The 13729-nt window shown below is 60.0% G+C and overlaps 3 protein-coding genes across 3 annotated transcripts; 1 reads left to right on the top strand and 2 right to left on the bottom strand.

Moving 5' to 3' along the window:
• Positions 1-16: 16 nt before the first annotated feature.
• Positions 17-9390, bottom strand: FAM83E (family with sequence similarity 83 member E). Its single transcript, XM_059382137.1, has 5 exons — positions 7816-9390; positions 6630-6797; positions 6131-6255; positions 2453-2897; positions 17-1190 (listed from the first exon to the last, which is right to left on the bottom strand). Exons 1-5 carry the CDS (start codon positions 8287-8289, stop codon positions 915-917), a joined length of 1488 nt encoding a protein of 495 aa, XP_059238120.1. The 5' UTR covers positions 8290-9390; the 3' UTR covers positions 17-914.
• On the top strand, positions 3573-4544 carry SPACA4 (sperm acrosome associated 4). Its single transcript, XM_059382865.1, has one exon. The coding sequence runs from the start codon at positions 4136-4138 to the stop codon at positions 4514-4516; it is 381 nt and encodes a 126-aa protein (XP_059238848.1). The 5' UTR covers positions 3573-4135; the 3' UTR covers positions 4517-4544.
• Positions 9391-10142: 752 nt separating the features above from the next.
• RPL18 (ribosomal protein L18) lies at positions 10143-13699 on the bottom strand. Its single transcript, XM_059382114.1, has 7 exons — positions 13613-13699; positions 12431-12517; positions 12013-12120; positions 11465-11563; positions 10746-10869; positions 10600-10669; positions 10143-10258 (listed from the first exon to the last, which is right to left on the bottom strand). Exons 1-7 carry the CDS (start codon positions 13613-13615, stop codon positions 10183-10185), a joined length of 567 nt encoding a protein of 188 aa, XP_059238097.1. The 5' UTR covers positions 13616-13699; the 3' UTR covers positions 10143-10182.
• Between the last annotated feature and the right edge of the window lie 30 nt (positions 13700-13729).

Genomic DNA, 13729 nt, shown 5'->3' with positions numbered 1-13729 from the left:
GCTCTAGAGGGGACTTGCCGCGGTCGGCCGGCAGGGGGCGCGCGAGGGAGGCGGCGGCTGGGGGTGGGGACGCACCGTGCAGCTAGGGCCTCCGGGGAGGATGAGGTCTTCTCCCCGACCCCGCACGCCAGTGGGGTCGGTGACTCGGAAGCCCCTGCCGGAGGCAAAGGTGCTGCGGGGAGGCAAACGCTGGGCACCTGCCTCCCCCAAGGCCGGGGCGCTGCGGCGGGGACGCCTGGGGGGTGTGAGGGAGGAGGGGACCAGCACCGCATTCCTGGGTCTTCAGCTAGGCTGTGCAAATGCAACATTCTGTCATCACGCAGTTTTATTCTGAGCAGAGGGAAAGGGAGCCCCCAGCAACTCAGTCCTTAGCACCGGCAAAACAGCCCCAGGGCCCCTGGCCCTGGCCCATCCCCCGGCAGCTGTGTCCCCACCAATTTCCAGGCCGTCATTATTCAGCCCTGCTCCCTGGGTTGGATTCTGTCCTTTCCCCTGCCAAGCTGTTTACCCAGAGCTCCTGAGCACGGTTTGTGCCCGAAGCTCCCCTACTTTGTCCCAGGGGCTCCCCACCTTCACCCCACACAATTCAAAGCACGGGGTAGGGGGTGGGGGGAGGGGGTGTCACTCAGCCTGGCCCCTACCTCCATAGGGAAGTTCTGGCTGGGCCAAAGTGGGACATGCACTGTTCTAGGATCTTAGCTCCTCGAGACTTTCTGCCCATTTCCTAAACTGTGACACTGGCCTCTAGGGTGAGCACTGGGCTTGCCCAGGTTCTAGAACAAAGAGAAAAAAAAAAAATCCCTTCTGCTGCTTTCCGGACAGACACCCACGCCAGAAGCCTTGTCCCAGGCACCAACCGGAGGCAGGGGGCTTGGAGCTGCGGGTGGGGCTGACCCCATGTGGCTTTGGCTCTATCATGGTTGCCCCCTGAGTCCTGCCTGGGCAGCCCGAACTGGCTGCTGGCTGCCTTGGCGTTCCAGGAGTTTGGAGGCAGTATCCGCACCAAACCTCCTTCGGGTCGGCGACAGATAGCGGAGGCGTAGTGCAGGATGGAGGGGCAGGGTGCCGCCCCAGGGCTGGGACTGGCTCAGAGGATGGGGCTCTGTCTCACCCCTGGGGGCCCCGCCAGTGCCCCGCTGCCTCATCAGGGCCTTGGCTGGGGTGTCCTTAGAGCCCCAGGACGTCTTGAACTGTGGAGGGAAAGAGAGGGAAGTGAGAGAAGGCTCCAGGGACTGAGTCCGTGTGTGTGTGTGTCTGTCTGTCTGTCTGTCTCTCTCTCTCTCTCTCTCTCTCTCGGCAGATGAGAAGGCGGGGAAGGGAAGTGAGCCAAGAGGCCAGGGGCTCCCAGACCCTCAGAGGGCCAGCTGCTGTGTTCCCCCTGCAGCTTCAGGGTGGGGAGGAACAGGAAGCTGCCAGCAGCTGCCCCCAGGAGAACAAATATTTGCCAAGGGAGGTGATGGTGGGGGAGGGCGCCTCAAGACCTGGTGGCAGCGAGGACCTTGCCCGGGCCCTGCCTATCCCCCTCCTCCCCTGGGCTGGAACAGAGGGAGGCAATTCCTGGGACATTTCTCCCTCACCCTTGGAAAAGGTCTTCACTATTTCCCACGTAGCAGATGGGGAAACTGAGCCCGAGAGGGGCACAGCTCCCAGAGCAACGGGACCACGGGTCTGTGGGTATCCAGGGCGAGGATGCCGCTTGTCCCTCATCACTCTGCTCTGACCCTCTCAACAGCCCACTGCACAGCCAAGGCCACCGAGGCTCTGCCCAGGGTCCCAGAGAATTAGGCAGGCTCGGTGGGAAGCCAGCTGAGAGGAGGGGCGCAGGGACCTGTCACCACATGCCGCCTCAGAGGGTCGTGGCAAAGATCCAATTCAGCCACCCCTGTGGCATGTGGCACGGTGCCCACGACAGATGATCATTTTGACCTTGGCCAAGTTACTTGACCCTTCTGAGTCTCAGCTTTCCCGTCTGTAACCAGGAGCATGAGAAGGGAATTACCTCACTGACCTGGGAAGAGGACCTCGTGAAAGAAATAACAAATAAATTCCACCATGGGGATGCATCGTAATGCTTAGTGTTCTCATTCGTCCTCCCCTCACTGACTCCTCCTTCCCACCAAACCGCGACTGGGGACAGTGGCTGCGCCCTTTGCCAGATGAGAACACAGAGGGTTCCGAGAAGGCAGATCTCTGCTCAGCTCCCCCCATTAGTGGGTCATGCCAGGATTTGCACCTAGAGTGCCTCTCTCTTGGGGTCCCTGCCCGAAATCACCCAGCACTCCCCTACCCAGGGCGTAGTAGGGCCATAGGGAATGGTCGCCCGGATCAGGAACTCGGGTGGGTGTTGCCCTTCCCCCACCCCCAGCCCCGGCGTGGGGCCCGGCACATAGTAGACCCTCAGCTGCCCCATCCCCTTCCTCTTGTTTATCAGAGGCCCACCACCAGTTCTCACCTCGCTGTCCCCGTCGCTGGAGCCGGACAGCTGGGACAGGCGGCTCAGGTCCCACAGGGAACGGCTGGGCCGGGCTGGGGGGCCGCTGGGGGTCCGGGCGTGCTGGACACTCCTCAGGACATCGCTCAGCGCTGGCCCTGGGGCAGCTGGGGTCTCCTGCCTGTCCCCCTCAAACACCCGGCAGGCGGCCAAACGTTGGGCCAGCAGACCGTCGTGTGGCAGCGGTAACATGGGGGCCACAGAGCGGCGGTGGGCCACGCGGTGGGGGCTGTGAGCCAGCCGCAGCCCCCCCACGGTGCTGACAAAGGGGTGCTGGGTGGGCGCAGCCGGGAGCGGCGAGGAGGCCGCATACAGTGTCCGGAACTCTCGGCTGAAGGCATCAGCAATGTCGCCGGTCAGCAGGGTCACCAGGCCACGGTGCAGACGAGAGTCACTCCATGTGAAGCTGGGAGGCATGAAGTGAGGGGTCAGGATCTCCAGGTCACCCCCCGGGAGGCCCGGCCTGGACCCCATTACTGGTCCCCACCCAGTCCCGGGGCAGGCTGTGTGACCTTGGGCATGTGCTGCAACCTCTCTGGCTTCCACATCCCCCTCTGTAGAATGAGAACCCCCCAGGTACGAACCTAGAGGGCTGATGTGACAACAAGGGTTAAGATACCTTAATGATCATCTGGAAGCCAGCCTGAGCTTAAACGGGGACGCTGCCCCATCCCCAGCAAAGGAGACCATCAGTGCCTCAGTTTCCCTCTCTGAGAAGAGGTGGGATTAGTCTTCTGACTAAATGGCCGCAAGGCCCATCTTCAGACTCGGCTGCTTCTTACATAATGACAGCCACTATTAAACACTTGCCATAAGGCAGGCTCCGGAGGTGCGGGCTCCGTGCCTCAGTTTGCATCTGAGATACAGAGCGAAGATGTAGGAAGATTGGAAAGAAAGAACAAGGGGTTGAGCTGCCTGTCTGGCGCCTAGCCCATGCCCAGCTGGCTATGGTGGGCAGGTCCCCTACTGTCCCTGTGGTCACAGTGCTGGTATTTAAAGCACCTGGCTTTAAGGTCTGGGCACACAGCAGGTGCCTTTGGGAATTAAATGCACCTGGGCTCTAATCTTGCTTCCGGGGACCTTGGCCACATTCCCTTCATTTCCCAAGCTTTGGTTTGCGCATCAGAAAAATGGGCTCACCATAGGTCGTGTGCCCCAGTGGGCCCAGTGCCCGGAGAACGGATGTGTCAGTCACCGGGATGGCGAGGGTTGGTCCAAGCATCCTTACCTTGGCGGAGTGGCCGTGTCCTTGCTCCCTGGCAGGTCAGCAGGCCCATCTGCCTGCAGATTATGACACCCTTCCCCCCACCTGTGACCTCACCCCTGGAGGGGCCAGTGGGAGCCTGGAGGGGTCTGTGAGGTCACCCCATTCCGCTCCACAAAGAGTGCCATCAGGTAGCAGCCGCTGGCTTGTCTCTGTCCCGGGGAATCTTCTGAGACCCAAGGACTCGTGAGCTGCAGTCACGACGGAGACCCTGAGAGGGACACAGAGCGCTGGGAAACGAGGACCCTCCGTGCGCTGACCCTGGGAGGCCCAGACCAGGGGCAAAAGTCTCGCAGGCCTCGGGAGCATCATCCAGCAGTTCCGGGAGGCCCAGGAAGCCCACGGCCTGGCTTGGGCACTGTCACCGCCGCCAGGGCACCATGGTCCTCGGCTGGCTGCTGCTTCTGGTAATGGCTCTGCCCCCGGGCACCACAGGCGCCAAGGACTGTGTGTTCTGTGAGCTGACTGACTCCAAGCAGTGTCCCGGCATCCACATGCGCTGTGGCGACGATGAGGAATGCTTCACAGGCATCGGGGTGGCCCCGGGCCTCGGCCCCATCATCAACAAAGGCTGCATAGTGTCCACGTCCTGCGGTCACGAGGAGCCGGTCACCTATATGGGCGTCACCTACACGCTCACCTCCACCTGCTGCTACGGCCACATGTGTAACAGGGCCCCCAATCCCGCAGGCGGCCGGACGGAAGGGGTCGCCGCCGGCCTGGCGCTGGGCGTGCTGCTGCTGCTCCCACATTTGCTTTGACCAACCCGAAGGGCAGGGCCTGGGACTGGTCTCCCGGCTCCGCTGCTCCCCGAGCCCCCCGCCTCCACCCCTTCCCCCCCATTAAATGGCCAGAGGCCCTGGACAACCTCGTGTGGCCCCGGCTTCATCCATTACCAGGGCTGTCCGCCCGGAGCCCGGGGCGAAGCATCCTCAGGCCACCGAATACGGCCCGAAGGGTTTGGCTGGACCCCTCTACTGTATTTCATGGGTTCTAAGACGTGTAGCTTTTCCCATGTCGATCGGGATGCTTCTTTTTGTCGGGGGCACCTTAGAGTCGATGAAATATGGTTCAAATGAACAACGACAATAAACAACCGCTAACGTTCACGGAGCGCTGCTTCTGTTACATGCCAGGGCACCTTGATCTCGCTTGAACCCCCGGACAAAGCCGGGAGGGAAGGCAGGTGCTTTCCGAGACGGCCCCAGTCGCCAGGGTAGCGGTTCCCCCGAGGGTGGTCCCCAGAGCGGCAGCACCGGGGTTGGGCAGGGATCTCGCGGGAAATGCCCATTCCCAGGGGGTAGGGCTGCAAAGGCGCCCCAGATCTGTGTTTTTAGGGGGGAGTCCGGGTGATCCCGACACAGGCAGGCCCAAGATTGAAAACCACCAGTGGAGAGCACTGGTCATCCGCTGGACACATCAGCACTCCCCGCAGGGGACAGCTGGCAATGTCTGGAGACACTTTTGGTGGTCTTAATAGGGGAGCAGGGTGCTCCCGACATCTACAGGGTGGAGGCTGGAAATTCATTGCAGACCCCCACGATGCCCAAGGACGTACCCCCAACACAGAATTATCTGGCCCCAAATGTGAGGGAACCCTGTTCTAGAGGGACTAACCGTATCATCCCGATCTATAGAAGGGGAAGGGAGGCACAGAGAGGTGAGGTCAGTTGCCCAAAATCACACAGCCAGGAGCTGGCAGAGCCCCAGTTTGAAGCCAGGCTACCCGACCTGAGGGTCCACGCACCCCGTTCCCTGCCACAAGACCACCCTATGGGGCAGTTGCTGTTATTAATTCACACTTTCCAGATGGGGAAATGGTACAGAGTAGGGGGAGGCACCGAGCCAGTCTGTCACAGAGCTAAGAAGGCAAGGAGCCAGGAGCTAGACCCTGAACACAGGGGAAGAGGGACACAAGCCAGGATGAGGGTCGGGTCCCTTGCTTACCAATTCTTATTTTTGTTACAGATGCTTAGAGAGATGGAGTTACCCCAAGGCAGAGCTAGGACTCCCATCCAGGTCGTCCTGGTTTTGAAACCCACACACAAACTATGGGCCCTGTTTTCCAGATGAGGAGACACAGTGTCGAAGAGATGACCCCCCCCCCCCCGCCCCCCCCCCCCCCTGGCCCTGTCACCAAGCTGGCCAGCAGGAGGAGCCACAGCCAGACCCCCACCCCCTGCTACGCTGGGGCAGGTCTGTTTCGACCCCAAGTGGGTTCTGCCCCTTGGTATGCCCATCCTCTACCAGTGAGGGTGCTTAGACCCATTTCACAGACCAGGAAAGTGAGGCTGGTGGAAAGGGGCACCTACTACTCTGAGAGTTGGGGACAGGACACCACCAGGTGGTGGTTTTGGTTGGGGGGGCAGCCGCACCTGTAGGATCCGGAGATGACCCTGTGGCCGTCCAGCAGCACAAACTTCTCCCGCACATTGCCGCTCACCTGCCGTCGCCAGCGGCTCTGGAAACTGCAGCCCCACGCGACACGGATATCTAGGTTCTGGAGTAGAGGAAGTACACCCTCACTCAGGCCAACCCCGTACACCCCTACTCACTGCCTAGGGCTCAGGGCAGGGGGGGATCCCTCCAGGCTGGCTAGGACCTGGGTGGCCCATGGCTCTATAGAAAGGTCTGTCCCAGCTTTTCCAGAGTTACCAATATTGAGCTTCGGGGATCTCTTGGAGATACCCCTAACTCAGAGGGATCCCATGGGAAGACTCGCCTCTAATTCCCCCAGTGCCATGGGTGGGCATCGGAACTCTCAGCGGGCATCCATCTCGATGAGCAGGACGCCTTGGAAGGGTCTGCCTCCCCCCTTGGCTGGCCCTAGTGCCAGGAGAATGGGGACTCAGGTCTCTCCTGCCAGGCTCCTACCTCGGTGCCCCAGGGGTTCACCCCCAGCTGCTGGGCCAGTGTCAGGAAGGCAGGCAGCCGCTGGTGGTCCAGAAGCAGGTAGACAGGCACCCAGCGACGTGTGGCGGCGTCTACCAGGTCCAGAAGCAGGTCTGGGTCAGTGAAGATGTCCATGACCACAGCCACTAGCTGGGGAGTGGGGAGAGGGGCTGTGGATGGAGCCTGGAGCTCTGGGGATGTTCAGGGGGTGGGGGAGGACCCTGGGGACTGAGGCTTCCTGGGCATGGGAGTTTAAATGCCTGGCCTCGACAAGACGTTCAGGGGAGCTGTGGGAGAGACCCCCCACTATGCATACAGCACCCACATGGGAATGAGGAAAAGACCGTCCTTCCCGAAAACCGAGGTCTCTACTTCTGGAAAATTCATCATAATCGTGTCTGCAGTGGCACACGGTGCCCCGTGTGCTGTAACACTGGATGGTGGCCCTGCTCCAGGTCTCAGTGGGCTGGGTCCTTGGGGGTGCCCTGAATGGGGAGGAGGGATAATCTGCTTGGCCACCCAGGGGATCTCTGGGGACCAGGGCAGGGGGCACTGAGGGCCTGGATCTTGCAGGCAGAAACATGTAGCAGAAATGACTCCTGACCCATGGGCCAGACAGCCTTGGTTCAAATCCCCACTTGGCCACTTACCGGTGAGAGACTTAACCTTCTGTGCCTCAGTTTCCCCATCTCTCCTCACTTGGGATAATAAGTCCCAACCTCCAGGACCCTCCTGGTGATTATAAATGTTAACCCACGTAAGGCACTTAGCGTGGGATCTGGCCGGCACAAGCTGTTAGATAAAGAAGAGGCTCTCCGGGGGGCTGTAGGGGAGACACCTAGGCCCTCTGTGGGAGGAAGGATGAACACCTATCCTAAGGGTGGGGCGGGGTGCAGTGGGGTAGGTGACTGAAACCAAGAGGTCATAATTAGGTCCAAGGGGCATGAATGCTCTGGGGGACCCAGGCCTTGGAGAGAGAGTAAGGAGGAGGTCTGGGGAATGTGGACACTTGGGTCCTGGGGGATGCAAGGCGTGGACTCATGAGTCCCAGGAGGGCAAGGGTGAGACGCCCAGGGCTCGAGGGGATGCGCCACTCCCAGGTCCGGGAGCTGGCATGTGAGGATGTCCGGGTCTGGGGAGTGGACACCAGGCCCTCTGAGACCCCCACCTTGCAGGCAGCCTGGATTTCCCGGCGCACCAGCTCCTTGAGGGGGGGGTGGCCCTCTTCGGGGGGCTGAGTGTACAGCTGAGCCCGGGTGATTCCCTTCCAGGCCAGATCCTCTGGCCAGCCCAGGCGCAGCGTGGGCACCAGCTCCTCTGAATGTCCTGGCCAGTAAGTCAGGCTGCCGGAGTCCCGATCGGTGGCAGGGGCTCCCTCTGCTGCCCTGCCGGGCGGCTGCTTGGATGCAGTCCAGTCCTCAGCTGCCGCCACCAGGCTCTGGAGCTCTTCCCCGCTCAGGAAGGGCCGTAGCCCCTCACGCTGCATGCAGGCCTCGAATGCCTCCACGCCCTTGCTCAGCAGAGCCTCCAGCGCCAGCCGCTGGCCCTCAGAATACAGGAAGCCGGGGCTGGCCTCCGTCAAGGGCAGTCCCCCGGCCCCTGACTCCTCTCCTTCCAGCGCCGCCAACTGGGAGGCTGCCATTGGGCTGCTCGTGAGGGACGACCGTGAGGCTGGCGTTATGTGGCTGGCTGAGGCTTCCAGGGTCGCTCCGTGAAGTCCCCTGTGTCCCCGGCTCCCCGTCCTGACAATCACACTGCCCAGGCCATGCGCTGCTCAGATCAGACCAGCTAGTCGCCTGCCTCCAGCCGCCACAGTGACAGGCTGGCCATCTGAACTTCCTACTAGCTGTCTTGGGGTCTAGCGGTCCCAACGGACCCGTTTGCTGGATCAGTCTCCGTCAGGCTGAAGGGCCAACTGGCCTGACCAGAGGTCCGGCTGACTAGACAACCATCTCCAGGCAACAGCCACAGGCTGCCCGCCTGTCTCTAGCACCCAACCATCCCTGACTGAAGGTGAAATGGGCTGCCTCTCTGCCCTTGACCGATAGATACCACATGTAACTGACCCTGTCCAGCTGGTCTTTTTGATTATTTGGCAAACATTGACTGCTTTCCACTAGTAGTGCTGGTACCTAGCCGCCTGGTGGAGCACCCTGCAGTGTCCAGAGGAATGTCTTTCCTGACGACAGGTGGCTGGCTCACTGGTTCTCACTGACTGACCATCCCAGGCACCTCCCCTTTGGACCTGCTCTCTCGGTTTGGGAGGAACGGGCTCTAGCCCTAAGTCTGGGCCCCCTTCACCAGAGGGGAAAGGAGGTCTTAGTCTCTGTCGCTTGGGGACTCTGCCCCTGAGGCATCACCCCTACTTGGGCTGCTCCAGTGGAGGATACACTCAATGGGGGCTTGCAGCACCAGGGGACCTGCCCATGACCTCAGCGGTCCTTCTAGCTGGAGGGCCTGACTTGCCACTGTTCCTTGGACTGGCCACCCCCCCCTCAGTCTCCCAGCCAGAATTGTCTTGGGTTGTCCCCTGATCTATGCTGATCCCTGGCCGAGCTGAGCTGTCTGGGTTTCTGCCTGAATCCCACAATCTCCTGCTGACCATCCACCTGTTCCTGGCCAAGGACCACCCTTGGAGGTTCCTGACCCAACCTCTGGCCTGTGGACCCGATCCCCTCAAACCGGCAGCCCCTCCTTCCAATCGCACACCCAGGCGGCTTCCTTCCTCCACACCACAGTGAAAAGGCCTACAAAGAGAAGAGGAATAAAAGCAGGACTCCCTCTCACCCCATCCAGCTCCAACATGTTCAGTCCCCCATCCCCTTTCCCTTGTCTTGCCTTTTCAGAGGTCGGAATGCGGGGGTCTGGAAACCTCTTGCTCTTATTTCTGTTGTTCTTCCTGCGTCTGGCCTCATTCATCAGGTTTTAGCCTGGGATCCGGGGAACCCAGCCCCTTGTGTAAACAGAGGAGGGCCCACACAGCAGGTCCCTGGGAAAGGCCTCCTGTGCGGGTACCGGAAGGCCCTAATGCAAGGAACACACTCGTCAGGTTACTGGCCCAGGGCCCAGTGGCCCGCCAGACTCAAGGGGGAAAAAGGGGAGCAACTCACCTGTTCCCATGTACCCCTCCCCCACCAGTCCCAACCCCTCTGTACTTCCCGGCCTATGCCCCACCCACCATCCCTTGCCCATAGCAGCAGGTGTGACTAATCCGGGCAAAGTAACATGTTCGGAAACACCTGTCACCTAGCTTATTAAGGGGGCGGGACTTTGGCCATAGGGAGGCCCGAGTGTCCAAAAGTGCAAGATCGACAAGCAGGCATCATAGCCACTAGAGGGCGTCTGCAGGGAGAGCGGGACTCTGCCCAGCAGATGGAAGGGCTTCTCCTTGGCTGGTTGGTCTCCATGGAGATGGGCACCCACTCGGTCCACCTCGAAGGCTCCAATTCACTCCAATCCCCTCCCGTCCCCCCCCCAGAAACACACAGAGGACCATCAGAATTCAAAATCTTTAATAACAACGCAGGATCTGGGGTTAATTTTTGTAGCCTCGGCTGGCCCTCCGGCCTCTGGCGCGCTCAAACTTCCGGCCCTTGGATCTCACGTAGGGTCTGTGGGGAGGGAAAAGAGGGTTAGAGTGTGGCCCCGCTGGGGTGGAAATGTTGAGGAAGCCCTGAGCAGGGCGTGGCTCGCTCTCACAGAGCAGCACAGGGACATCAGAAGGGGCGGGGAAGGGACACTGAGTAGGTTGCTGGAAAAGCTGAGCAGGGCAAGAGGGAGGTGGGAGATGCAGCCTGGCAGCGATCTCAGCAACGGGGAGTAAACAGCTTGAGGACAAAGCGGGGAAATCGAGGTGGGGGAGTTCCAGGGAAGGCTGCGGCTGGACTAGAGTGCGAAACAGAAGGGACCGGAAGCATGGCAAGGCCCAGACAGCAGGACTGGGTGTACTCACTTGGTGTGGCTATGTGGGGTTCCGGGAGCCTTGCCAAAATGCCTGTACACCTCTCGGCCCTTGCGTGGCCCTAGGGAGGGAAAGATGGGATCAGCCAGGGACCCAATTCCAGTAAGTCGCCATGGGAGCCACTGAACATCACTCACCAGACAGCAAGACGGTGCCACAGCCCTTGGGGGAGTCCAGGGCCAACTGGTCAAAGGTGAGGATCTTGCCTCCAGCTTTGAGGATGCGGCTCCGGGCACGGCTGCTCACACGCAGCGCGCATACCTGGGGGACACATGGGACGGGCACGGTCAGAACCCCCACCCCGTAGAGCCACCCAGGGACTGCAGGGCCTTCCTCTCCTTGGCTCTGGCCCAGCAGAGGCATTTAGATGCTTGCAGAGCCCAGTAAGACTGCCACTAGGGAAAGCTTCCCTGAGTGCCAATAGCAGTTCTTAACAGTTTATGTCCAAAACCTCCCTTAAGACCACAACCTGAACTTATTACGGATAAGGAAACGGAGGAATTAAAAAAGACCCAGGACTCTGTCCACAGGCCACTGAGTGGCCAAGAAATCTAGATGTGAAGCCAGGCTGTAAGGCTCAAGAACCAGCAAGCACCGCCATTAGGGAGGGACCCAGAAGGCTCTTGCCTGGGGACACCCACCATGCCTAATGCCAAGGACAATCCCCCTTCCATCCTAAAAGCCACCCAGACCAGGAGGTGTGACACCTACCTCACCCAGAGAAGAGAGGGGACTGGGAAGGCATCACAAGCCTCATGGCACCGGTGACAGAGATCATCAGGAGAGCGAGGACACGAGCCAGGTCGGGGCGCCAGCCCACCCACCATGACCCTGTGCCCGCTCCATACATACTCACCTTCAGTTTGGGCACCTCCTGGACCCGCACGTCATCGGTTATGGTCCCTACAACCACAGCGGTTTTGTTTTCCCGGCCGGGCAGCTTCATCTTCCGGATCTTTGGTGGGGAGGACAAACACACACTAAGGAAGCTCCTTTTGGCGTTTAAATCCAACCCCACTGGTCACGCATCCCCAGGACAGACTGTTGGGCCCTAAAGGGGATAAAGCCACCCACGCCTCGCCTCTCAGCCAGCAGAGGCCTGACCTCAAGTCCAGCCAGGGAAAAACCCTGGAGACACAATGCAAGCACAGAGCCTTCAACAGAGCTCTCCTTCGGGAGCACTTAGGACATGTAAGACTTGACCCACAAGACAAAGCCACCGCAGCCAACCCTCACGTCACAATGAGATGAGTCCAAGCCACTCAAAAGACCCACCGCTGTTCAGCTACAACCCCAAGGGTGTGCCCACCACGGGGTGAAGTCAACCAGCTGATGGCCAGGCCCCCAAACCCCCCACCCCAGCTCTAAGACACAATTCGGTTGTTCCCCAAATCAGCCCCTCACCATCCGGGAGAGGGACAGAGGTGGCCGGTTGGTGCGACTCATGAACAACCTCTTCAACACGACTTGGTTAAAGGTAGAGTTGGTTCGTCTGGCCAGAAATCTGTACAACTGGAGGAGAGAGAAAAGAAGGATGGAAACCCAGGGTGGCTCACATACCCCCCAACCTTCAGCTGAAAGACAAAACAGCATGGCTTGGCCTGACGAGGTTTTTATGGCTTTCCTCCACCCCACTGAGCCCAAGGGAGCCCCCAAATCCCCTCCCCAGAGGCTGAAAACGCTGAACCCCAGAAGCCTTGGGCAGAACCATGGATGTGCGCCTGCCCCACAGGGCCCCGGAATGGCCTGGGGCCCAGAATGCCGGTTCTGGAAGCTGCAGTTTTGGACAGCCCGGCCTAAGGCTCTCAGGCCTCAGCCTCACCTTGACCAACAGCCTCAGGTAGATGTCCTGGCTCTTGGGCTCCTTGCGCCGAACCTTTCGGTCCTTGTTGTGCCGGATGTCGACTCCCTGCAGAGTTGAGGAGAGACTATGGACCCAAACCTGACCTAGCAGATCACTCACCCCCACAAAACGACTGCATTACCCATCCCCGAGGACGTGCTAGGGCCCCGGTCTCTGAAGAGACAACAAACAAGAATGCTACAAAGCCTTCAGCACAAGGCACACAGCACCCTGAAAAGCCTTAACAGAGCAGACGCGTCGACTCAGAAATTTTCACTTTTTAGAAGGGGTGTTTTCCGATTATATAGGCCAAGGACAGGCCCTCCCTAAAAATACAGCAAAGAGCCTTTATTTGCAACTTACTCCATGTAGAACTACGACCAGAACCTTCGCGCACAACCTGCCTGACTCCAGCAGCCTTATGAAGCCGTTTCCCACTTGAGCTGAGAAAACCGAAGGAAGCCACGGTTTCCCCCAGACCCCGGCTGCTGTCCTGAGGGTCTCTAACAGGCCGTGCCAGGAACTGTAAAGAACTACAGAATGATTCCTAGCTCCCTTTTCTCCAACACCTCATGCACGCAGTAACCTCTGATGCGTGCTTCCTACGACTTCCCAAACGCACATCGGTGACGCGGGACAGACCAAGTTACTGGGGTCACAGCCAAGAAAAGCAAGATCACAGACTTGGCAGGGACCACGGCTGCAAAACCGGGGCACTGGACGGTGGCGAGCTCCCCCCTCCCCGGCCCCCCGCCCAGAACCCAACGTTCCAGGCCAGGAGAGCGACAGGTCCGGGTGGAGAAGACAAAAAAGACAAGAGGGCAAGCATGGATGTGGGTCCTACGCCAGGGTCCGAATGTCGGCTCTGCCACTTCCTGGCATTGCGACCCCGGTCACATCACTTAACCTCCTTGCGCCTCCATTTGGTCATCTACTCAATTGGAGCTTTAATAATAAGTGAGGACGGAAGGGACTGGAGGCCGGTAAGTCTGACCCATCCCTGGTCTTCGAGCTCCCAAAATAACTCCCCCCCCCACACCGCGGGAGTCTTCCCCTTCGAACAGCCCTGACATCTCTGCACCCCTCCTGGACTCCCCCAGCCCAAGACCGCGACGGATGGCGGCGGATAGTCGAGCCGGGAGCATCTCAAAGCACACTCACCATGATGGCGCCTCCTGCTTAGCCAGGTCCGGAAAGAGAGAACACTGTCAGGGTGGGCGGGGAAAGCCTTCAGCTAGAGGCGCCTACGTGACGTCACAGACGCGACGCGGCGCTCTA

The sequence above is a fragment of the Mustela nigripes genome, chromosome 17 (genome assembly GCF_022355385.1).
Source record: "Mustela nigripes isolate SB6536 chromosome 17, MUSNIG.SB6536, whole genome shotgun sequence".
In the NCBI taxonomy this organism is placed as follows: Eukaryota; Metazoa; Chordata; class Mammalia; order Carnivora; family Mustelidae; genus Mustela; species Mustela nigripes.
Note: the sequence above shows the minus strand (reverse complement) of the source record. Positions and strands in the feature narration are given on the sequence as shown.